This window comes from Asterias rubens, chromosome 6 (genome assembly GCF_902459465.1).
Source record: "Asterias rubens chromosome 6, eAstRub1.3, whole genome shotgun sequence".
NCBI classification, from domain to species: Eukaryota; Metazoa; Echinodermata; class Asteroidea; order Forcipulatida; family Asteriidae; genus Asterias; species Asterias rubens.
Window position 1 is genome coordinate 17,049,568 of NC_047067.1, and position 26,454 is coordinate 17,076,021.

Genomic DNA, 26,454 nt, shown 5'->3' on the forward strand with positions numbered 1-26,454 from the left:
GCTTATATTACACATGTTACTGGCCAAAATTTCCTGCCATATACATTGCTTAAGACTAGTATTAAGCTGTTGTTTACTTAGCATTACAATTGAGTGGAGTCTTGGCCAGTAATCTGATTTTACTAAGCAATGAATTTTTTGCTCTATGAAATTGGGCCCAGGGCTATGAAATTGGGCCCAGTATTCATGTGGTAGCCCATAGCTCGTCGACAGCTGGAGAACTTCCAACTTCCAGCATAGTGTTTTGAGTACACTTGTCAACAGAAGAAATAGGCCTACATACATGTTCATCAGTACATAGGCCTAAAAACATTGACATGGGCCTATATACATATGTTCCTTCATACACATACATAAGCCTACATACAATGTACATGTACTTTGGTAGTAGGCCTTCATGTACAAAACCCATGGACCCCTGTGACAGCATGCAACAATTACAGGGGAAACATGACTGGATAAATTGTAAATATTTTTGCTTTGAAGAAAGACAAGTTTACTAGAGCGTGATTTGAACCAATTTCCTCCAGATGTGCTGGTGCTCTGAGCTATCTAGCCCTATGTTGGCGGTCTCAAAAGATTTGACAATAAAGATTTGGACATAATACACTATGTAGATGGTGTTCCTGCGGATTCACAGGCTCGTGTACAATGAATTAAGTTGCAACCTTTTTTTTACCTTAATTTAACAGTTAATTTTAATGCTATTTCAATTACATGTAACAAACACCAGTTTGCTAAATCCGAAATAAAATGATTAATTAATGTTTCACTGTGTTATTGTGTTTTGGGGCATTTCTTTCCTACTTTCAGGAACAGGAAGATATTCGTGGATGCTGCATTCGTTTTGCAATGGCTTTTTTCATCAGTGCAGACAACAAGGTCATAAAGCAAGTGTTGACAAATAAAGGTCAGTAGTTTTTGCAATGGTCCAAGACATTGGAACTAAGCAATATAACACGTTTGTTAAACTGATATGTCACCAAATATTGGACCTTATATCAAAGGGGTTATTTAAGAATCTGACACGTTCTATAGGAAGGTATAGATGCAATAACCATGGTACCAGGGGTTGATTTCACAAAGAGTTGGGACTCGTCTTATCTAATTTAGGATTAATCTTAAGGTCTGCATGCTACAGTGCAGGGTTTGGACTCGTCCTAAGTCCTAAGATAAGTCTAAGTTAGGAAGGTTTTGTGAAATCGACAGCAGTGTCACTTCAATACAACCTGCATCATAGTTGAAGCATTGTTTCACTTCTACTTAACTTGGAGGAGATGAAAACTACCTTCACCATCTTTATAGTGTCACGTGTGTATAATACAAGTTGTCTCATTTCATTCCGTAGATTTTCTCAAGAGCTTCTTCCGAAAACTGGAACTTGATCGAGTGTCCAACATACAACTGCTTTTGATCACATTATCTCAGTATGTTGTGTGCAATCCAACTGTGAGCAAAACCGAGAAAATTCATCTTCTGAATGACTACACACTATTGCAGTTTGCTGCACTGTACAGATGGCAAGGTCCAACAGGTGCTGAGGTATAAGCTTCATTTTACCGCTCCCTACAAAAGTTGATTGTTGTTGGGTCTTTGGAAAGGAAAAGTTAACCATATTTTTGTCTTATAAGTCTGATAAAAGAAATAGAGTTGTTAAATTCTCTGAATTTGAGTACAATCATCACCATACATTGCAGCAACCTATTTGACAGGAATTCTCTGAATTTGAGTACAATCATCACCATACATTGTAGCAACCTATTTGACAGGAATTCTCTGAATTTGAGTACAATCATCACCATACATTGTAGCAACCTATTTGACAGGAATTCTCTGAATTTGAGTACAATCATCACCATACATTGCAGCAACCTATTTGACAGGAATTCTCTGAATTTGAGTACAATCATCACCATACATTGTAGCAACCTATTTGACAGGAATTCTCTGAATTTGAGTACAATCATCACCATACATTGTAGCAACCTATTTGACAGGAATTCTCTGAATTTGAGTACAATCATCACCATACATTGTAGCAACCTATTTGACAGGAATTCTCTGAATTTGAGTACAATCATCACCATACATTGTAGCAACCTATTTGACAGGAATTCTCTGAATTTGAGTACAATCATCACCATACATTGTAGCAACCTATTTGACAGGAATTCTCTGAATTTGAGTACAATCATCACCATACATTGTAGCAACCTATTTGACAGGAATTCATCACAAGAGATGACAGTATGATCACAGGCTGTTGTGCAATTTTCAATTTTAAGTTATTTAAAATACTAACTAAGAACTTAGTGGGTCTGATCAGTTTTTTGTTGTTTACTATTTATAGCTTGATACTGAGGTTCAGTCATCAGAAGCTCTCCAGTTTCCTGAAGTACGCCAACTCTGTCACCAATTTCTAATGAAAGTCACATGTGATCTTAAACATGGCATCAACTTTTATGATGGCACCCTTGGGCTCTCTGGAAAGTAAGTAATCACTCTCTAGAAAAAGTTTTTGGGGGTGACTCGAGACATATATTCTCAAAGTAAGGTGTTTTTCTTTTTCAAGTTTAGCAGTGAATTATATCATTTGCAGTACCCGCTTCAAAAACAAAGGATTCAAACTGCCCCTAGCCACCGGGAAAATCTCTGCGGTCTAGTTGGTATGACATTGTTTTAGAATTGCAAGGGTCATGGGTTCAAATCTCACCCGAGTAATATGCCTGTGATTACTGAGTATACAGTGCTAATATACATCGGTGTGCATGGGTAAAAACAAAAATTAATATTCTTTATCCCTGATGCAAATTTAACATCTATTAAATCTTTTATTATAATAAATCACCCAAGCACGAGTGAAATAAGGAAAAATGCGGGTACGTGTGTAGGGCTTTTGCCTGTCCCATAACCAACGAGGCTAAAGGCCAAGTTGGTTTTTGGATGCAGACATGCTTTTTTTTCCGTATTCCATGAGTGTGCGTGTAATAACAAATTTATCTTCCACTCTCATTTTTAAGTCAACCTCATTTGTAAAGAAACAAAGAAACAAAGAAACAACTAAACTTGAACAAAAACTTCATTAGCAATTCTGGAATTTTTGTATTATATTTATAGTCATTGGCTTGACTCGTTTTTGTCTTAAATTTTTTCCTAAGAATGACTTGCTAAGCGTTTACAGATAAAAGGAGCATTATGTTTCTTAGCAATGCTTAGGGTGCCAATTTGCCAATCAAAGAGTTGGCTGTAATAAAAAAATTATGACGAGCATCACACTTGCAACGTGCAAAGTGGAACATTTCAGAAATTTATTTCACTACGAACAACATGCACTATCCGTATGTGGCGCGTGACGCATTGACACTCACAGAGTAGGCTATAGCTTTTTATCTGATTGGTGGATTAGCGCGTACTGGAAGATAATATTTATTTATTTTGTCTCAATCTTTTCTTTTGCAGAAACTGCAACCCAATCCTCCTCAAGTTTCTGTTAAGTTTACATCGTGCTAATGAAGATATGCTAATTCAGGATTTGGTTGTGAACATTCTCCGAACCTGCCCTGACCTATTGAACCCGTATTTGACCTCATGCAAGTACTCATTCCAGCCCATGCCACTTCCATCTTGGTTTGCAAATATCAACCTCCTGGAAAAGGTAATCAAATCAAAGATCATTTTGAGTTGCCAAAGGTTTTCTGCAATACTTTTTGTTTCTAATCAAAGATACATTTAAGTTGCCAAGGTTTTGTAGAACACTTTTTCTATTGCCAATTTTTGTGCATAGGCCTACTTACTGTTTCAAAGTAAAGATCCGCTTTAATGCCAAGGTTTGTGCAATACTTTTGTTTCAAATCAAAGATCCCTTTTAGACGCAACGCTTTTTTTTTCAATACCTTTTGTTTCAAATCAACTCTGACATTTATACATGCCAAATGTTTCTGGACTGGCCTTTGGCAAATGTTGGGCATGGAAATTATTTTGAAATGAAGTCATAAGTTAATTGTTTTTGTTTTTGTTCACTTTCAGATTCTTTCTGGCCAGGTCGTTATTTCTACTGCCTTGCAGCAAGCCAATATGTTATGTACCAGCTATACAGTACTCATAGCAATGGTCAACACAGTACCAACTGTCCTCACACCGGTGCTACTTTCACAGGCTGTCAAAGTATGTGCTATTATTAACCCATATCCACCTAAAAGTTTATTTAGGTGCCTAAGCGCCTGCATATACACTTATTGTTTATTCGCACATCTGGAATAATTAATAAAATAAATGTAATCATTGACAGAAATACTTTGTATTGTACCGCTGGAAAGGTAACAAAAATCTCTGTATTTTTATGTGAAATTTGTCCCATTTTGTAGCTGCCATAATGATATACAGTAACAGGAAAAAACAAGAAAATTACATACCTGAATAAAGGTAATAATATTTTTTATATTTTTTATATAAATACAAAATACTGAAAATCTCTGGAATCCCTGGATTTACCAAACCCATAGTGTTTTTTTGTCTTATAACTTGTTAAGATTATTGCCTTTCCAAGCTTGTCTAGAATGCTCTTGCTGATCCTTGAAGATAACATTTTTTTTAAACATGAATCCCAAATTCCAGTTTGGGCTGGAAGTATTAGGGAAATGGGGTCACTACTGACTTATACATGCACTTGTAAGTCATCATTATTGTGGTTCTTCAGGTATGACTTTTAAAAATATATACTTGACCTAGTCACATACATGTAGTCAACATGACATCATACAGATCTCAAACGTTAATACCCCAAACTCCTTGCGTCTATCTTGTTTTAAAAAAAAACATTTGGTTGTTAAGGGTATTTGTTTCCTTGGTCTTTGTTGCTCTTATATTTAACCTTTGTGAGAACATTAATTCTTGCCTGCATTGTCAATTTAACTTAAGGTTTATCTTTCCATTGAAACCATTGGATATTTGCAGCATAGCAACCTATCAGTCAGCTACCACATTCTTCAAGTCATCAGGTTAATACTGACAAGAGGTCAGGGTGTTATACAGTGGTTAAGGGAATCCAAGATGTCTGCAGAAACAGTGGAACCTATCCAAAGTGTGATTACACAATATCAACAGGCTCTCATGAAGGTACCAGTTACTGTCTAATTAACAACACTTTTTGGTCAACGTTCAAAAGTAGAACTTTTCACATGTACATGGTAATGGTCAATTTGATGTTTTATTTTGATGGCGATTTGGAACACCCCACGACAAAATCGAGCCTTTCTTTGACAAAGTGAAATGTCATTCAAGGTGAAGACAACCCAACCCTTGTTACATATATCAAGTTGATTTTAAAATTAAATATTCTTTATCCCGATGCAAATTTAGCATCTATTCAATTGTTTGCAGTACCTGCTGCAAAAACACAGGATTCAAACTGCCTCTACCTACTGGGCAATCTTGTAATAGTCGTGGGTTTGAATCCCACCTGAGTGTATATGCCTGTGATATTTGTCATAGAACTTAGGAAAGTACTCAGTAATACAGTGCTAACACACATCTGTGTCCATGTATATGGGTAAAACCAAATTGAATATTGACTGTCTTGAACATTTTGTACAATGCATAATTCTTTACATTATAGGTAGGCGCTATTTACAATGTAAATGCTGTTTGAAGGCTATTACACTCAGACAATTTGTGTTGGTTGGATGGGTGAAGGCGTCCATTTTAAATGTGAAAAGTTGTATTTTATGTATGTTTTGTTTGTCCACGTGCAGGTGGTTGTGTGTATGTTTAGTCGGTTTGCCCTGTGTTTGGCATCCGGCTCCTTGCCAAATAATATGTTTTATGAATCTTTTTGACTGACAATAAACCCAGCTTTAAGCTTTGACTGAAATCTCAGTAATGGTGTCTGTAGCAAATTGCTTCTGAGTATAATCCCTATATGTGACATAGTTTTGGGTTGAACAGATTTTTGCAGATGTTTCTGCCAAATTGTGAAGATGTACTGTACATGTAAGTCTTTAAAAAGGTGTGTAATAACTTTGTTTGTGTGTCATTTACTGACATCACATATTATGAGTTTCGTTGATAAAAAGTCTGTGAATCTAGACTACATAATCCTTACCGTACACATTCTAAGATTGTTTTTGTTTTAAATTACCAAATTGTCCAATCTAGGCCTTGCCAGAGGTGGATACTTATATTGGCCTGCTGAACAAGCTGTTGGATCATCCAGTAGATGGAGATGGAAGTGACAACAACGTGAAGAAACAGGACAGTGAAGAAGCACTGTCTGGAAAGGAGGCTAAGCAGTCTGTTGCAGGTAAACTTCTCTCTGCACATCATTATTTATCAATGTTGAAAGCGGATTTGTTAATACAATGTTGAAAGCGGATTTGTTAATACATGTATATAGTAAAATATATATTTGCTTTGATCCATGATGTTTTTTGTATTTCTCACTATCCAGCCAGTGATTTACCACAACTACCAAAGAGAGACAACGTTTTGTTACTACTGTTTGATATCTTAAGTGCGTATCAGCAGACTATCCCATCCTCCTTTGCTCAGACTTCATATGATTTCAGCCACTTACCACACATACTCAAACATACTGAGGCAACTTTACAGCCAGATATTGAGGAGAGAGCCATCAAGATGTTACTTGGCTTTCCTGAAGGAAAACTCAGGGGCTTTAAAGAGGTACATTGTTTGATATTAATCTGCTTTTCTGTTTTTTTGTAGCATCTTATGTGCTCATATCACACACAAGTGATTTACGCTAACTCATTTTTACAATGTAACACGTACCTTGTACCTTGTACTGTGTACTGTGTACATTTATGTAACAGTATTATGTTAATTTTTCCTTTTTAAAGTACATGTATACCTCCATGAGTGGAACATGTCAAACAAACATCTTGATATGATTTGTAGTTTTTAGTTTTTTAAAATTATTTTTTGAGAAACTAAATCTAAATATTGACTGCGTTGAGTGCTAAAGGTATGATATGATGACCTAGGTACTTCCAGCAGCTCCAATAGAACGCTCAAGGGATCATCAAGGGAGTCATAATTTGTATCATAACTTCCCATGTACAACAGTGTAAGAATGTCAAATCTCACACAGAACCTCTCTGTGAAAAATTGTTGTATCTCTTTCCATACATGTTATGTGTATACATGTACATCCATCCTGTTTTATGTGAGTTACGACCTATTTTACTTGTTAAAGATTTATAAGTTTTTGCACTGACTCATCAATATATTCTGCCTACTGTATTGGTATTAATCTTTGAGACCTTGGGTTGATTTCACAAGGATAGACCTAACATAGGACTAGAAGGCTATGTCCTAAGTTGAGATGAGTAACTGGTCCTAACTCGAGATAAGACTAGTCTTACCTCTTTGTGAAATCAACCCCAGGGCCAGTTTCACAAAGAGTTAAGATTGATCTTTACTTTGCACCATAATTTAATTGGTAAGCAAAATGTGATGTCAAAAAATACAATCACTATGGAAATATTGACTACTCATTGATTTGTATTTTGAAATTACACTTTGATAGTAATAAGGAGTGATACACAATTAAGCCAGCCTTCTGTGAAATCGACCCCCTCTTCAAAAAATCAACTAATCATGAATAAGCTTGGGCGATATCACGATATTATCGAATATCGCGGTATTAATTTGGACACGATTTCGATATCGGATGGATTTGGTTTTAATCGAAATATCGATATATCGCGATATATCGCGATATATCGCGATATATCAATTAAATATTGCGATGTATTTGCTAGCTGAGACATCTTGCACCCCATAGGTTTGGAGTAAAACCAGAAGAATAGGTCATTAGAACACCTCTCTTATGCTAGGACTGTCTCTTCTACAACTTTCACTTGGAGTTTTAAGACTGATGATGTCAAATTTCATTAATCGCGATTATATCGAATATCGCGATATATTGTCGGCGATATATTGTCGGCGATATATCGTGAATAAAATAAATCGATATCGCCTATGCTTAATCATGAATAGTGCACTGTCATGTTATAGAACATTTTTATCCCCATACATTTTGATACACAGATGCAAATTCCTACTCACGGAACAAGCTTCTCAGTCTCCGCTATGCCCCATCCACACGTGCTACAACTCTGCTGCCTTCCTGTATATTATCATTACAGAACCTTGGCCTTTTTGTAAATCCCAGCACTGTTTACCGACCTACACATCGTGGTAAAAAAGCTGGTCGCCATAGAACTGTTCATAAACCCCCTGTACCCGAAGTTACACTCCCTTCTGTTCCAGTACCAGTGACTACAGCCAAATCTCAACTCAGCCTTTGTGCTCTAAACACACAGTCCATCTGTAACAAGTATGACGATTTTGCTGATTTTGTTCTGCAAAAAGATCTGGACCTTGTTGCCGTTTCAGAAACATGGCTGAGACCAGACGACAACTTAACATGTCGTCAGTGTACCCCTGCTGGCTACTACTTTCATCACATCCCAAGACCTCACAAGACTGGTGGAGGAGTTGCAATACTGTACAGATCTACTCTATCTGTCTCTGTGAAAAGTAATGCCGCAAGTACACAACTTTTGAATCTCTTCATGCTGATGTTTCCGGAAACTCTAAATCTGTTCGCCTTGTCATTGTATACAGACCTGAAAGGGATTCAAACGGCCAACATGTGACTTTCTCAAGTTTTCTAAGGGAGTTTGAGAATTTTATTTTGGAATATCTGCTTCATCCATCGGAAATCATCATCACCGGTGATTTTAACATTCATGTTGATGACGTCCACAACACCAATGCAAACCAGTTTAAGCATCTACTTCAAGCTTTTGGTCTTACCCAGCATATCAAGGAGCCAACTCATCGTCTCGGTCATTGCCTGGACCTTGTCATAACTCGTGAAATCTCCCCACCAATTGTCTCAAACTTTGTTATTCTACCTGGATTATCTGACCATTATGCAGTCATGTGTAACTTGAGTCTGTGCAAGCCCAAAGTCCCAACCGTCACTATAAAGAGCCGACAATGGAAACATGTGAATCCTCCCGAAGTGTTCCGCGACATAGGCACTCATTTAGCAAATCTAGAAGTTGATCATGACTGCTTGGATTCCTATGTCAGCCAATATGAGAGTACAGTCAGTGAAATCTTGGATAAATACGCACCTTGGAAAACGAGATCAGTCAAGGTCCGAACTGAAGTCTCCTGGTTCAATGACGATATTCGTACAGCGAGAAAGATCTGTCGTCAACTGGAGCGGAAGTGGCGGAGAATGGCAAATTGGCAATACAACGACAAGAACATCGCAACCAATGTAAAGTAGTTAGGAATTTGATCAACCAGGCAAAGATCATCCATTATTCATCTCAAGTACAAGAATCCTCAGGAGATCAAAAGAAGCTCTTCAAGATAATTGGTAAGTTGTTGCTCAAACCCAAAATCCCTGTCCTTCCATCCACCTACAATGACCAGGACTTAGCAAATGAGTTCCAGAAATTCTTTGTCACCAAGATTTCAGACATCCGCTCATCATTTTCATCAGTCCCTTACAACGTGCCGCAGACATTGCCACATCTTCAACCAGAGTGTAGACTATCTGTGTTTGAGCCTGCCACTGTTGCTGAAATTCAAAGGGTTATTATGAAATATCCTTCAAAATCCTGTGAGCTGGATCCAGTATCAACATCCATGATAAAGCAAAACATTGATATATTTGTACCCTACATCACTAAGCTTGTAAATGAATCTCTCAGTTCCGGTTGTTTCCCCGAAAGCCTCAAAGTTTCCTACATCAGGCCGCTCATCAAGAAACCAAACCTGGACAAGGAGATATTCAAAAACTACAGACCGGTTGCAAACTTGGAAAAGTCATCGAACGAGTAGTGTCATCACGTATTTCTGATCGCATTCATACTTTCAACCTGTCCGACGTGTTCCAGTCAGCATACAAGCCTTTCCATGGGACCGAGGCTGCACTAGTCCATGTGAGCAACGATATTCTCTCTTCTATGGACAATGGTAACCTTACAGCACTAGTCCTGCTAGACTTGAGTGCTGCTTTTGACACTGTTGATCATAACATCCTTCTCTCTCGGCTCCAGAATCACCTTGGCATAGAGGACACAGCCCTAGCATGGTGCAAATCGTATCTCCACAATAGAACTCAGCATGTATGTATTGGCACTGCGATATCCGACCCTGTTGTTTTGAACTACTCTGTGCCACAGGGGTCGGTACTCGGCCCGCAGTGGTTTACGCTGTACACTTTACCGATTCGTGACATCATCCTTAAATTTAATCTGAATTACCATGTGTACGCAGACGACACTCAGCTATACATCACGTTTAAATCTTCTCAAGAAAACGCCAATGCATCTATTGCAAGACTTGAGAAATGCATCCAAGAGATTCGATGTTGGACACAACAAAACTTCCTGAAGTTAAATGATGATAAGACAGAGTTCCTTTTATTTGGGTCACGTCAACAGTTAACTAAGGTTTCAGTACCATACATCTCCATCGGTGATGCTCGGATAGCTCCCTCGCTGAAAGCTCGGAACTTAGGGGTTATTTTTTATTCATACACATCAACAACATTGTTCGTTTACCATCATATCACATCAGGAATATAGGTAAGATTCGCAAGTACTTGGACAAAAGTGAAAAGGTCATTCACGCATTTGTTACTTCTCGTCTTGACAACGGCAATGCTCTTCTCTACAGTCTTCCTAACAACCAGATTTCCCGACTTCAACGGCTCCAAAATACTGCTGCCCGCATTGTGACACTGTCTAGAAAATCCTGTGCTATCACCCCCATTCTGAAACAACTACACTGGCTCCCTATCGCTCAACGAATCATCTTCAAGCTGATGCTCATTGTCCACAAAGCTCTTAATGGCAAGGCTCCCCACTATATTTCTGAATTGCTTCAAGTTTACACTCCATCAAGGAATCTTCGATCAAGTTCCATGCTTCTCCTCATTGAACCCAAGTCTTGACACTCATGGGGTGACAGGTCCTTTTCTTCAGCCGCGCAACGCATCTGGAACTCTCTACCACTTAATCTTCGATCTTGTGTTTGTACCGCAAAGTTCAAGTCTCTTCTCAAAACTTATCTTATGTCACAGGTTTTCAATGACTAATTTTGTTGTTTCTGTTTTTCTTTGTGTTGTGTTTTTGTTTTTTTGTTTTGTTTTTGGTTTTACTGCGCCTTGAACACCCAGCAGGGTGGATATGTGCGCATTACAAGTCTTATTATTGTTATTATTATGCACAACTGATTGTCTTTATTGATTAAGCCTATTTTTTGTGTGAAATCTAGTTGTAGCTGTTGGTTCCAGTTTCATGTATGTAGAGATGTATTATATTGATTTATTTTGACTAACTCTAGTTGTACAGCAATAACTCTCAGTGAAGTGAACTTAAACAATATACTAGCCAAGATCCCCAAGGAGATGAGGAACAAAGTTTCAGTTTAAGCTGTGGGAGGAAAACCAGTGTGATCCCAATCCACATTGTTTCCTCGATGTGGGATGCCAGCCCGATTGCCTAGAAGAGAGATAGAAGTATTTATTTAGTCTAATAATTGATCTTTGATACAGCCTCACATGTATGTGTCCACACTTTCTTGTAGGTCAAAGGTGAGAGTGGATCAACAGTTATGCTGTTGCTGAAGCAGTTAACATCAACGCCAGCACTCAAAGTTAAACTGCTAAACAAGGTATGTTTGATCCGTTTGTGTTTTAGCCAAAGGCTGATGTGGGTTAAGCACTGTTTACTAGAGATATTGGAACTGTTATTGCCCAACTAAAAATGTTGTAGAGGATTCAAACTGTCTGGCTTATGGTGGTCAAGTGGTAAGACTTTTCCTTTAGAATGGCAAAGGTCGTGCGTTTGAATACCACCCAATTGTACAGCCTTAAGGACTTGGGGGGGGGGGGCAGGGGTACATTTTAAAACACACATTGGCTGCTGATGTAGATTTAACATCTCTAGTAAATGGGCAGGTCACCCCAAATATTCAGCTCATTTTATAATCAATGTTTTTTTTATCACTCTGTTTAGAAAAGAGGAATCAATGATGCCCAAATTGTTCAGGTTTATTGTAAATTGACTATATATTTTCACAGGGAAACTGAATGTGTAAATTTTTGATATTTTGGGGTTGAATTAAAGTATGATTTGAACCAATGAACCGTCTCCCTCTTTGATCAATATCTTTGTTTGTGTGACAGTCAGAAGCCATGTATAACTGTTGGCTGTCATGCAGACAGGGATAACACCCAAGTTTACGATACCAACCTGGGAAGGGGCAGCAAAGGGATACAGGGGTTTCCCTTAACTTTTTTTTCAATCGCCCGTCAGGCGAGTCAACCAAAATTCTCGATCGCCCAAAATTTTCAAAGCAAAAAAAAAAACCCCACAAAAAAATTGGAATTATCAACAGCCATCAACGGCCAATCACAGCGTGCAGAGTGTTGGTCAGAATGCACTTTGGACGACTGTGTGTGTTGTGTATGTGCTGTGCATACTGCATGGACAAGTTGGTGACCGTGTACTGTAAGGATACTCGGCACAATGTGGTTTGTGCATCGTGTTTTCAATTGATTGTACGTGTTTTCAATTGATTGTACGTGTTTTCTGAAACGAACGACAGCAATTCCGGTCCCGATCACTGCAAAATTAAATCTAGCAAGTATCTAGAATTATCAAACTTACTAGTTTAAAAGCTTTAGTAAAAGTTTTCTGTGGGATTTTGCCACTGAACACTCATTTATATGTGAAAAGAAATAATTATTTGACTCGCCCGGCGGGCTAGTGAGAAAGTGTTTTCACTCGCCCGCCGCTATTTTCACTCGCATTTGGCAACCGGGTGACCGCTAATTTCGAACCCTGGATCATCGTAACAAAGTGATCGCCAACATAGGGTTAGATAGTGCAGTTGGTTGAGTGAATTCAGAGGTCGCTGGTTCAAATTCCGCTCAAGTAATTTACCATTATGCTGTACCATTAGTATTGCCACAAACATGAAAACAAATCGAGTTTGAATGGAATATTTTCAGGTGTAGTTGAACTTTTTGTCATTTCCCCCCAGTTTATCAAGGAGACGGGGTTGTTTGATCAGGCTGAATGGGAAATTACTTTGTGGCTTGATAAGCTAGCTACACTAGAGCAGAATGAGAGTGCGCACATCGTCGGCATATTTTACAAATCACTGACACAGGTCATCAGAAACCCTCACCCATTCAATGACAAGGTGATTGAGGCTATGAACTGGGCTCACACACTAGTTCAGAAGGACACCACAGGTTAGTAAACCAGCACTTCATCATAGAGGAGTTAAGGCCGAGTCGCACTGCAGCAATAACAAATAGATAACGATCACATCGCAATGAGAACACATTCTATTGGTTGAATTGCTCCACGCAGAATACGCACACGCGCATTCAACCAGTAGTATGTGTTCTCTTTGCGTTGTGATCGTTTTCATTTTCGCTGCAGTGTGACTTGGCGTGAGCCTCTAGAAATCGTCACATTTAAGTTGTTAAATGGCAGAAGTTAAAGTCATAATCTTTTTTATAATTTGCTATATGGTACCTATTGTTGTGTGTGTGTGTGTGAGTAGGTATACACATTCAAACCATGAACCTATAAGAAAAACGGACAATAGGGTCCACAGTTTGGAAAACGTATACACAACCAATGGGAGCTGTTGGAAAAGAGTTAGAGTATAAACAAAAGAGGGACAATAGGAAGTCCACGGTTGCAGGCGTGTACAAACTTGGGTGTGTGTGGGTAGGTATAAACACAATCAAACAGGGGACCACAGCTGTGGAGTTATTTGCACAATGAAGCAAAGTTTCCCACAATGATTTTCTATGTTCAACTCAGTCCCCACAAGTTCTTCAGAAAGGTGAATTATAGACCAACAATGGTCAGTCCCCACAACTGAGTGCTTGAAAGATCGTATATGTCTGTATGGGACCTCTCTTAGTGCTAGAAGGAAGGACAATCTATTCATTATTTTTGTTACTTGGTAAGAATTTATTTATTATTTGTTTTTTACCTTATAGATAAATCTGTGAGCCACCATCTGTCTGCACAGCCCAATGTTTTAATCCAAGCAATGTCTTGCACTTTTGATGATAAGTGGTTCGTTAAGGATGAGCATTTGAGTGAAGAATTACCTGTCAAACCACAACCATGCAGTGCTGTTTTACCCTCAGCCCTTGAGGTTTTCACTCAGTTGAAAGGGCAAGACCAAAGTAAGTAAATTGTTTACATTATGGAAGTAGGTGACTACTCAATTCAATTCAATTCAATTCACATTTATTTCCATATACTGTAAAAACTTAAAACATCATTACAAAATGCATATACATGTACAATGTAGTAGTGGACGGAGTACTCAACACAAATCACTATTGCATACTCTCGGACACAGAATCAAACCCCACATCATTTAAAACTTACCCTGTAAGTTTCCCTTGTGGTTTATTGTTTGATATCTGATATAAACAATTGCATCCCCTTAAGGTGATCCCCTGGCTGCTGCTTCCTGGGTTGTATCTTAAACATGGGTGTGATCCCTGGCTACATGGAAAGTTTAATGTTGAATTGCTTCTGACTGGCACCCCTGGCCAAAGATAATGAAAACAAAAAGGGAGGTCGCCAACATTAGTGTTAGCTCAGTTGGTTAAGCACCAGCACATACATCTGGAGGTTGCAGGTTCATATTATGTTCTAGTAAATTTCTCTTCGTTCACTCAAAAGGTTTAATTTTACAGTTTTCCCCTTGATAAATTTGATGCATTGGATTGAACAAGAATTTTTATAAACATTACTCTTGCAGGATTATTCAGTCAATACATATCCCAAGTAATCCTGAGTATCATAGACTGGCAAGAGTCTCCCGAGTCAGTTTGTTATCTACTGCATCAATACACTGAGGCTGAAGGTAGTAATATCAAGGCGCAGGTATGTTGGCAACAAGTCCTACAATACTGCTCACTGTGGTTGCCTTCCCAGCACTACCTGGATGACTTACATGTAGATCAGGTAAGTACACTACAAAGAATTAACTAGAAAGCTACCATTTTTTTAAACTTCTTATTTTCTACATTTTTCACAATAATTTTCTCAGTTCAAATATGTAAGAAGTTGTTGAGCTTACTTTTCATTCTTGTGTGTAAGAATATTTTCTTTATTACTGATTTGCACTAGAAGTGTTCTTCAGATGAGACTTCAGAAGATAAATCAAAGGATTGGAGAAGTTGTTTACGTGATTCCATCGTACAAGGTGCTGAACTTGGACCCGGTGACTTCAAGATACTTTTACAGTGTGACAAACCTGAAGTATTACTCATGACAAGGCAGTTGCTGATGTATGTTAATACACTGCAAGAGAAGCAGACCAAGGTGCGTATTTATTGACTAAAAGCTTTATGTCATGTTGTTAATTTCCAATTCATGGGATAGACACCGGTGGAGTGTTCAAACCTAAATACTGATGAATCTGTTTTGATTACTGGTCATCAATTTGGAAATGTGCATTTTTCTGTTATTTATTCTATTAGACTATGATTCATGATTCATGTAGTGCAAACACTGCTGACATCATGCACTACCACTCCTTTTAGATATGGATGGAATATTCATTTACAAAAGTTGTTTTTTAACTGACGCATAAGGTGTGTATATTTTATTTATGAGTAAATCTATTTTTGTTAAGGACTATAAATTTTATAAACAAATTATATGAAAATGTTTTGTTAATGTTTGGTTTCAGAATGTATCTGCAATTTCTCGGAGTTACTTTAATCTGCTTCAGGATATATTAAAGAATGCTCAGTCACATACAAAGCAGAATCAACAAGCCATGCAGACCATTGAAGACACAAGTGCAGTTACTAGTACCTTAAACTCAATCCCAGTATATGCAGAGTCTCAGGATGAGGAGTGGTGGATTGATATGGCCTGTCTAGTACTGCAGCATACGCTTTTCAAAGCTTGCCTAGTTCACTTAACAGGTGCTTACCCTATACCTCTCCCTCGTCAATTGAAAAGTGACAAACAAGTATGGAGTACAACTTTGATGGATTCCTTCCTGAAGTGCATACAAGTGTTCAAACAACAACTTCCAACTCAAAAACTTGAACCCTTGCTCAAACCATTCATCGAAGCTTCATTTCATAGCTTCTTACACTTGGTCACTACAAAGAAGAAGAAAACTGAAAAGAAATCATCACAAGCATCCAAAGGCTACACTGTGGAGTTATTTAAGAAGATATGTTTATATGGGGAAGCAACTGAGATAAATGAGATAATTGGAGCATTAATTCAGACATTAGAAAGCAAGGATGTATCAATGACTAGTACAGATGATGAATGGCATGTATGTCTCCTTGATGTACTGTGCCAGTTATTGCTCATCATTGAATGTAACCCTTCAATGTCATCTGGAAGTCTCAAAGAAGATGACATGATACCTACCTATTGTGTTGCTACACTAGTGAAGATAGCGCAGAAGTTTGGCAATGGTAAATTGGACAAAGTGCTTCTTAAGATTCTGAATGAAGATTCTAAGTTGACAGCAGCTTTTACCAGCTCCTTAGTAAGTACATGGCTGGATGAACCATCACAGGTGAGTTTGATAACTACATGTTCTCTATAACTTTTAACATTGTATCTCATGAACAGACTTGAAAGGAACCTGCATAATTATCGAAAACACGGGAACCTTCTTAAAGCTTCCAATATGTTGAAATGAATATTTTTCGTAGGCATGATAAGTGGCCAGATGATACTAACAGTTTTGCATGGTGCGTATTGTGCCCAGTGCATTAACCTATTGTGACTATTTTCATTGCAAGTTTTTCCAGATTTTGTTTGCTTTTTGTACGTTAAAGTTGGGATTGAGAAAATAGAATTAGCTGTTGCAAACAACTTGCCAACCAAAAGGACTGAGGTTATAATTGCAAATAATTGTACATGGTCTGTTATTTAGACTCTGCCAAGGTCATTCTCGATGGCTAAAAAAGAAAGAAAAAGTTGTGATTGTGCGTTAACGTTGGTTTGTAAACAAAACTGATTTACTCCAACATGTTTTTCATCAAAAGTGTACAAAATCCAAAACCAAACAGCCTGGTAAAAGCCTACTAATAACAATAATAATAATAAGATTTGTAATGCGCACATATCCACCCTGCGGGGTGTTCAAGGCGCAGTAAAACCAAAAACAAGAAAAAACAGACACAACAAAATTAGTCATTGAAAACCTGTGACATAAGATAAGTTTTGAGAAGAGACTTGAATTTTGCGGTACAAACACAAGATCGAAGATTAAGTGGTAGAGAGTTCCAGATGCGTGGCGCGGCTGAAGAAAAGGACCTGTCACCCCATGAGTGTCAAGACTTGGGTTCAATGAGGAGAAGCATGGAACTTGATCGAAGATTCCTTGATGGAGTGTAAACTTGAAGCAGTTCAGAAATATAGTGGGGAGCCTTGCCATTTAGAGCTTTGTGGACAATGAGCATCAGCTTGAAGATGATTCGTTGAGAGATAGGGAGCCAGTGTAGTTGTTTCAGAATGGGGGTGATACATGTAGAACAGGATTTTCTAGACAGTGTCACAATGCGGGCAGCAGTATTTTGGAGCCATTGAAGTCGGGAAATCTGGTTGTTAGGAAGACTGTAGAGAAGAGCATTGCCGTTGTCAAGACGAGAAGTAACAAATGCGTGAATGACCTTTTCAGTGGCACTTTTGTCCAAGTACTTGCGAATCTTACCTATATTCCTGATGTGATATGATGATAAACGAACAATATTGTTGATGTGTGGCTGAAGTGTCATCGATGAATCAAAAATAACCCCCAAGTTCCGAGCTTTCAGCGAGGGAGCTATCCGAGCATCACCGATGGAGATGTATGGCACTGAAACCTTAGTTAACTGTTGACGTGACCCAAATAAAAGGAACTCTGTCTTATCATCATTTAACTTCAGGAAGTTTTGTTGTGTCCAACGTCGAATCTCTTGGATGCATTTCTCAAGTCTTGCAATAGATGCATTGGCGTTTTCTTGAGAAGATTTAAGCGTGATGTATAGCCGAGTGTCGTCTGCGTACACAGGGTAATTCAGATTAAATTCGAGGATGATGTCACGAATCGGTAAAGTGTACAGCGTAAACCACTGCGGGCCGAGTACCGACCCCTGTGGCACAGAGTAGTTCAAAACAACAGGGTCGGATATCGCAGTGCCAATACATACATGCTGAGTTCTATTGTGGAGATACGATTTGCACCATACTAGGGCTGTGTCCTCTATGCCAAGGTGATTCTGGAGCCGAGAGAGAAGGATGTTATGATCAACAGTGTCAAAAGCAGCACTCAAGTCTAGCAGGACTAGTGCTGTACTATGGTGGGTTGATACATTGTCCATAACTTGACACCAAACAACAAGACTTAAATAATTCTCTATGGCGATAATTAACTCAGCTGCAAAGGTCTTTAGGTACATGTACATGCATGGTGCTCTTATCACATTCACAAGGACAAGGTACATGCATGGATAACAGTTTTCAGTGTGGGTGACCTGGTTGTGGTTTGGACATACATGTACAAATAGGATGCATTGAGTGTGGGTGACCTGTTTGTGGTTTGGACATACATGTACAAATAGGATGCATTGAGTGTGGGTGACCTGGTTGTGGTTTGGACATAAGTGTACAAATAGGATGCATTGAGTGTGGGTGACCTGGTTGTGGTTTGGACATACATGTACAAATAGGATGCATTGGCTCTGTCAGTGTGGGTGAGGTGGTTGTGGTTTGGACATATGTGTACAAATAGGATGCATTGGCTCTGTCAGTGTGGGTGACCCGGTTGTGGTTTGGACATATGTGTACAAATAGGATGCATTGGCTCTGTCAGTGTGGGTGACCTGGTTGTGGTTTGGACATATGTGTACAAATAGGATGCATTGGCTCTGTCAGTGTGGGTGACCCGGTTGTGGTTTGGACATATGTGTACAAATAGGATGCATTGGCTCTGTCAGTGTGGGTGACCTGGTTGTGGTTTGGACATATGTGTACAAATAGGATGCATTGGCTCTGTCAGTGTGGGTGACCTGGGGCCGATTTCACAAAGGTCTCAAATTGATCGTAACTACAAATCAATCGTAGTTGCTAAGTAAAGTGTGATGTCACAATACAAATCTCTATGGTGATACTGAAAATTTGTCTTGCGATGAATTTTATTGCTTTGTGAAATCGGCCCCTGGTTGTGGTTTGGACATACCTGTACAAATAGGATGCATTGGCTCTGTCAGTGTGGGTGACCTGGTTGTGGTTTGGACATACATGTATGTGTACAAATAGGATGCATTGGCTCTGTCAGTGTGGGTGACCTGGTTGTGGTTTGGACATAAGTGTACAAATAGGATGCATTGGCTCTGTCAGTGTGGGTGACCTGGTTGTGGTTTGGACATAAGTGTACAAATAGGATGCATTGGCTCTGTCAGTGTGGGTGACCTGGTTGTGGTTTGGACATAAGTGTACAAATAGGATGCATTGGCTCTCTCTGTACACTGTTAGAGGACTTATTTCCATCTGTTTATATTATTTGTGAAGGGATTGTGTTTACCCAAAGCAAATTTATGGTTCCTTATTTAAACCACCTTGGAAAAGAATCCATTAGGTGACAATGGCTGGAAGTTGTAATACCACAATGAAAACAATTATTTATTTGGCATTGCAAGTCCTTTTACTCTTCTCATTGGTTGTAAAACATGGCTTTTAGAACGACTTATGTAGGAGTACATGTATAATGATTTCAGGTAGTTTCAAAATGCCTTGGTAAAACCAGTTAAATGTCGGATGTTATTTTCCATTGCAGTTAACAAGTGAAGTTGTTAGCCTGCTACTTAAGTACAGCAAGAAACATCGCCATTGGTTTGAAGAATGGTTTGCTCAGAGCTCTCGACAGCAACTGCTTCTTACCAAAGACGTACTGCTTCCCGTGGTTGTGAGTTACTGCACTCACTCATGTAACTCACTTAATGCAGGTAAGCAGACTACCAAATCCAAGATTGTTGATTGCTCAAGATGGTACTATCAAGTAGGGGAGGGGAGCGGAGGGGGGGGGGTTGTGGGTAAACAAACACTGCAAATAGAATTCAAATGCATCTTACATGTAGCTTCTTTATTGGTGTGTGTATTTGGTCTCAACCACTCTATGGTAATGCCTAGTTTGGGGCTTTCTACTCTTATTGGACTGAGTTGAATGTGGTTCTTAGACATTCTGTGGTTGTGTAGAATTCTTAATTTATGGCCCAATCATCAAATTGTTCACGCAGAATGAGTACGGCCATATGATATGAAGTTTACAAAATGGTGTCATTTTATATCCAATGTAAATATTCTTTGTGGAAATGACCTGCTATGTGTAAGTCAGTCTTACAATATTATCTATGATTTGAGGCATTGCATGGTGAGGGATTAATATATATTTGGTTTGCGGCAACACCATGTGTGTAAATCTACTTGCCAGGTAGAGTTTGTTCTTGACGATGACTAGACCAAGCTAGTCAAAGCGTTGAGAACAAGAACTCACTCCGTGGTAGTGCAGTTAATAACAACACTACATGTATAAAGCTTAAGTAGTAGTCCAGGGTTCTCCACATGCGATTTTGTCCGGGCGCTGCGCCGAGCAAAATTATGAAAATACCAAATGCGCCCGGACAAAAATGCTGCGCCCGGACAAAATCGTTGTGCGCCTGGACAAAACAAATTGAAAAACACTTCACGACGAACTCAAACCACCATTCGATGCGCTATATCACTTACCTTTTTGTATATAATAATAGTGTGCAAAGACTGGTAACCAGATCTCGGCTATTTCGTAACGGCATTACGCGTGCATTTTTCTCTGTGTCGCAGGGCATCCTGACTACCATTTGACAACAGCGTGGTATTTAGACTTGGTTCCAAGTCTGTGAATCGTGCGGTTAAGTTATTATATCGTGCGGCTATATTATTGGTTGAAACAGCGCCCTCTCGTGAGTTAACATCTGTCATTAGAGCGTGGTAGCAAATCTACGGGGAATTCTACGTTGTTGAAAAGAAATTACCGCACTCTCAGACTTGAAATCAAGTTTACGTGGTATGAGATCGAAAAATACCCGGACGTAAGTCTGAAACTCGAATTTTTTTGGGGGGCGATCGTGTAAAAGTGGTTTTGTTCGTCCTGAGAGATGAAGTGGTACGTGTATACTTTTAAAATAAATTAAATGTAAAAAATTAAATGTGTGTTATGATGATAGTTTATATCTTCGTTATTATTTTATTAAAATCCTGTCACAACTTCATAGTTTATGCTTTCTTGTAGATAACTATCTTGATATTCTGTAATTTGTCAAATTTCAGAAAGTCCTATGATCAGCATGTTGCACTCTGTCTACTGGCGCTGGTTGCAAGACTGGTTGTTGATACTGAACATGCAGCATGAATTGGAGCCCAGTGATCAGTCTAAGATGGACTTACTCACACACTTACTGATGCACTCAAGCAAAGATGTGACCAATAACCTTCTACGCACCCTCACCACTAAAATACAAGAACATCAAGTCACATATCACAGGTATTACAGTTTGTCTCATTGTAATACATGTGCCACAGATTCTAGGTTGGTAGTTACAATTATTGTACTTATTGGGATAACAGTTTGGTAGGAAAAGTGTAAGTAACCAAAGACTGAAATTGATAGCAGTATTTATTCATTTTTTATTGATTCATTTATTCACTTGTTAATTTTTTTCATTTTTTTTTTTTTTCATTTTTTATTGAATCATTTATTCACTTGTTATTTTTTTATTATTTTTGTTTTGATTAATTTGTTTTACTTATTTTTTAATTCATTCATTAAGTGATTAATTTTTAAATTATTTTACTATTACGGAACAATTTTCTCTGTGATTTGAAGACTGCTAAATCCATTGCATTTATTTTTTACTTATTTGTTTCAATATTGAATACCTGAAAACTCTAAATCATGAAGAATGAAAAAAATGTCCCAGTTTTAAGAACCAAAATGTATATCGACAAAAATAAAACTGGATAACCAACAATATTACAAAGAACATAGTATATTCGAAGGTATAACACTGAAAACAAACACAACTATGTGGTAATTGGCCAGAAGTGTCTAAATAATTTCCATTGGTCATTTGAAAGAGTTTTCACATTTCATCGTGTTCTTAAAATAAAAAGTAAAGATATTGCTCATGAATAGTACAGTTAAAGTCAATAACAAGATATCCCATTTAACATTTAACTTGCTTGTAGTAAGAAGTTACACTTGACGCCTAACCCTTAACATAATAAAGGTAAAACATTATGCCACAGGTTTCAGTTACAGGTTTTGCAGCTTTCAGTAGAGAGGTTAGTGTGTTTAAGGGGATCGGAGTCATGTACCAAGAAGGAGCAAGGTATACTACAAGAGGTAATGGTTGCTTGCTTACAGAGCCTTGTAAGAATCATCAAAGGCAGTCAATCTCAACCATCCTCACAACTTGATCTTCATCTTGAATCTACAGCTGCAGTCGTTGAGGTATATTGCATTAACAAATACTCTTACTCAGATTGACTTAATAATAACTCCCATTTTACTGAATTTTGACAACAATAAAAATGAAACATGTTTTTGGAATTTTGACTCTGCGTTTATCTGTGAAAATGCCAGGGTGATTGATTTCAATTTCCAAGAGCTGGTAGATTCCGCATATCATTTAAACTTATCTGTGATTTTTTTTAAATTTGATATTTAACATTAACAAATTAATTCATATTCTTAATGTTTCTATTGGTTAAATATTTTGCTGTACTTTTGTATTTTTATTGTAAATCTGTATTTTAATTCAGCCTGTTGGCTGCGACAAGCCGATTTGAATAAACCAGGAATAAAAAAAGAAGGAAGTAATAAACCACAAGGGAAACTGAGGGGGAATATTTTTTAAGATCTTAAGGGGTGTTCAATTCCTGCTCTGGTAAATATTTCTTTGTTCAGCCTAAGATTAATTTAATATTCTTATCATGTAAATGTAATATGATTTCTTCTACAGTATATAAAAAAGGATTGGCTATCTGGAACGCCTGCCCTAAACCAAGTGTGGAAATCCTTTGTCAGGAATGGTCTGAAGCACTGCTACCAGTCCAATAAGATGATACAGTTATTGTCAAGCCTAGTTGAGCTGATGTACCAACCCAGAAAGTGTGCCCCAAATGATGAGATACCACTAAAACAGGCTTCCACAATCCTGCCGCTACCATTGTTGTACCAGATAGTACTCAGCCATTCAAAGTTCTTGCCTACTCTTTTGGAGGATTCAACGGATGCTGAAATTGCTACAACCAAAGGTCAAATCATTTCCTTTCCACATGTCGGTTAAAAATAATTGAAAGGTTAAAAGGTTTACAAATTAAAATCTTCTGATCTCTTTTCAACCTTTTATTTTGGCCCTAACTGGAGAGTGATATGAACAAATATTTACAGGTCTCTTGTTGAGGTCTGCAGACAACGAACTGGAATGCAGACATGGTTTCTGTTCATGGAATCACAAATGAGCCCTATAGGTTGTCAAACCATTAAAGTACTGTCTACATCATCAGAATAGTTTGAAACTTTGCTAATATGTAAAATTAATTTAGCTGTAACGTCATGGTGAAGTTGCCAATTTACACTCCATCAAAGCTTGCTATTTCAAAACTTATATCTTGAGAACCACAGCTGTTGTGAATTGAATCTTGCATCATCTGTAATAATTGTTGTATGCATGTTATTTGTTACACTTCTTCAACTGACTTCATGGTGGAGTTAAGAATGCTGTGAATTGATTGTCATGTGGTTCCAGTGTGTACTCGGCTAGTGGATAGTTTACTGATTAAGTGTCTTGCATTGTCCATCAATTGTCATGGTTACCAAGACAAGTAATAAACTCCAAGTTTGTATTTGTTTGATAACAGAATCCTTGGTGTTATTGATGTTGACCATGGTACGTCTAGAACCACTGTGCTGTCATAAAGCTCATTACCCTGTACTGATTGGAGCCTATGATCCTACCCTCAGCACAGCAAATGCTGCACTTCTCATGATTCTACGACAATATGAGATGAATCAAGCAAGCTCATTTGAAGACAGGTAATTCAAAATTATTTCTTAACTCCACTTTTTTTAGGGGCTTTGACCTCAAAAGTGAATGGCTTTTAGGGGCTTTGACCTCAAAAGTGAATGGCTTTTGTTTTTAAGTAGCATGTTCTTGGCTTTAAAGGGAAGCTACACCACTGGTAATTACTCAAAACAAATATTAACTAAAACTGACTTGGTAACGAGCATTGGACAGCTGTTGGTAGTATAAAACATTGTGGGAAATGACTCCCTCTGAAGTAATGTAGTTTTTGAGAAAGAGGTAAATTCTCACTAAAATAATAAAAGACTTCTAGCTAGAAGTCTTTTATTCCTATTTGAAAGCACACAAATGCATCCAACAAGGTTTTTTTCTTTCATCATTTTCTCGCAACTACGATGACCAATTGAGCTCAAATCTTCACAGGCTTGTTATTTTATGCTTATGATGGGATACACCAAGTGAGGACACTGGTCTTTGACAATTACCAATCGTGTACCTTCCCTTTAAATGAATTGAACATACCATGAATTGAACATAGTAAAAATCTGATGAAAATTTTGCTTTTTGCCCTTTTTTTTAAATACAAAATAAGGGGCAATGCAGTTGCCAAAGAAAATATAATTCTCTGCTGTTTTGTCAAAAGAGTAAACGAGTAACTGGTGAGTGCCTCTTAGCTGTGAACTACTGCCAAGCAACACCCAAATCAACAATTAGTCCTAAAAGAATTGAACAGAAAGAGCTGAATGTCCTCTGGAAATCATTGATAAACATTGTTGCTAACGACTAACTTCTTCAACAAAATAAGTTAGGTCACCATGAGGTATCACCAGATCACGGTTCATTTTACAAACACTAAGTTTGATTTTATTAGGTCGCATTTCGATAAATTCAAAATCTTGGCATAATATTGTTGGAAATGGCCATTGTGATATGTTAGTTTTTCCTTGGACCAGTCGTATTTGAACGTTCTGTCTGGTTCAAACGAGGAGGATCACACAAGAAATTATTATGAAGAGTAAGTAAATGGCTAAACAACCAATGTTTACAAAGGTTTTTGAAAGTAACTTTGTAATTAAATATAAATATTAGGGTTTTTACTTTCCTCCTCCCCATTTTAAAATTGTTTTCGCTTATTTTATTTCTGTATATTTTTTGATATAAATGTTTTACCCAAAAATACGGGAGTTGTTGGTATAATTCTGATTTCTGACAAAAATGTATCTATAACATCATATGAACAAGAAGTTTCAGTTGCTGCTGGTAAATGATTGCTGTTTATATGTTCCAGTTTCAGATATATTTGACCAATAGTAACATCTAGCTGGCACCACACACTAACATTATGTTTCTTTTGTTCCAGGCCAACTTCATGGGGCCAAGTTGCGATATCAAAACATCAATCCCAGAAGGCACTTGGAAAATCACTATGGCAACAGTCAACCATGAAAGAAATACTACAACAGCTAGAGCCAGACACGCTGCAAGACTCTTCTACCCACTTTCCTCTTCATCGGAAGTTACAGGTAGATCATGTGATTAACCACTGGATGGTAACTAGTTTCACTTTTCATAAACCAATGTACATAGGGCTAACGTATGTACGTTTCACTGGTGTTTGCAGTTCTGTGCATTCACAACATTAAGTGCACAACCAGGGAAACGAAGTGTTTGCACATTCTATGAGGCTGGATCGTTCAGGGGCTCGTCTGGCTAAATTGGCCCCAACATTGCTCTAGTTTACAGAGTATCAGGCTTTCACCATGTATAGATGCATTGAAGTTTTTTTGCTGATAAGAAGTGGATTTGTCCTAATATTCTGATTATTAAACTAAATAATTCTGTTTGTTTGCCCTATATGTAGATTGCCTATGATAGTTGTACACCTGACATTTGGTCTCACCGGTATGATCCGTGCTTTCTGTTTCCTCTCTTCAGTCATCTACTTGCACCAGGTCAGTAAATAACCACCGCTACTATTTCTCTCTCTCTCTCTTATCATAGATTGATGGTTTCAGATAGATGTTTGCCACCCAAACTGGGATAGCAGTTACATGTATGTCTGCTAGTTGAACTCATATAAAGACAGATCCTGTGGTCTAGTGAATAAATGGTTCCTAAACACCAATAATGCTGTGTAAAAGATCTGTATGCACACTGTGCTTATTGTGCGGAAACTATCATATAACCTTTTTTTCTTGTGCATCATTATTTGTATTTTTTTGAGCTGGTGCGTGCATGAGAAACCATCATAATTCAAAGCCTTTGCTAAACAACAA

General features: G+C 38.0%; 1 protein-coding gene across 2 annotated transcripts in view; it reads left to right on the top strand.

The window, feature by feature from the left end:
* Positions 1 to 26,454, top strand: part of LOC117291553 (nucleolar pre-ribosomal-associated protein 1-like) — a 37,812-nt gene that overhangs the window by 6,922 nt on the left and 4,436 nt on the right. The window contains exons 4-24 of one of the 2 annotated variants that reach the window (XM_033773352.1): positions 814 to 910; positions 1,349 to 1,542; positions 2,351 to 2,490; positions 3,460 to 3,655; positions 4,027 to 4,164; positions 4,954 to 5,115; positions 6,154 to 6,298; positions 6,446 to 6,678; positions 11,635 to 11,721; positions 13,096 to 13,309; positions 14,075 to 14,266; positions 14,854 to 15,059; positions 15,225 to 15,419; positions 15,790 to 16,644; positions 19,891 to 20,059; positions 21,420 to 21,633; positions 22,398 to 22,602; positions 23,114 to 23,408; positions 24,015 to 24,189; positions 25,539 to 25,701; positions 26,040 to 26,130. In XM_033773352.1, the coding sequence (XP_033629243.1) occupies positions 814 to 910; positions 1,349 to 1,542; positions 2,351 to 2,490; positions 3,460 to 3,655; positions 4,027 to 4,164; positions 4,954 to 5,115; positions 6,154 to 6,298; positions 6,446 to 6,678; positions 11,635 to 11,721; positions 13,096 to 13,309; positions 14,075 to 14,266; positions 14,854 to 15,059; positions 15,225 to 15,419; positions 15,790 to 16,644; positions 19,891 to 20,059; positions 21,420 to 21,633; positions 22,398 to 22,602; positions 23,114 to 23,408; positions 24,015 to 24,189; positions 25,539 to 25,701; positions 26,040 to 26,130 (4,366 nt within the window). The remainder of the gene's footprint in view (positions 1 to 813; positions 911 to 1,348; positions 1,543 to 2,350; positions 2,491 to 3,459; positions 3,656 to 4,026; positions 4,165 to 4,953; positions 5,116 to 6,153; positions 6,299 to 6,445; positions 6,679 to 11,634; positions 11,722 to 13,095; positions 13,310 to 14,074; positions 14,267 to 14,853; positions 15,060 to 15,224; positions 15,420 to 15,789; positions 16,645 to 19,890; positions 20,060 to 21,419; positions 21,634 to 22,397; positions 22,603 to 23,113; positions 23,409 to 24,014; positions 24,190 to 25,538; positions 25,702 to 26,039; positions 26,131 to 26,454) is intronic. The other variant, XM_033773353.1, reaches the window with a different exon arrangement.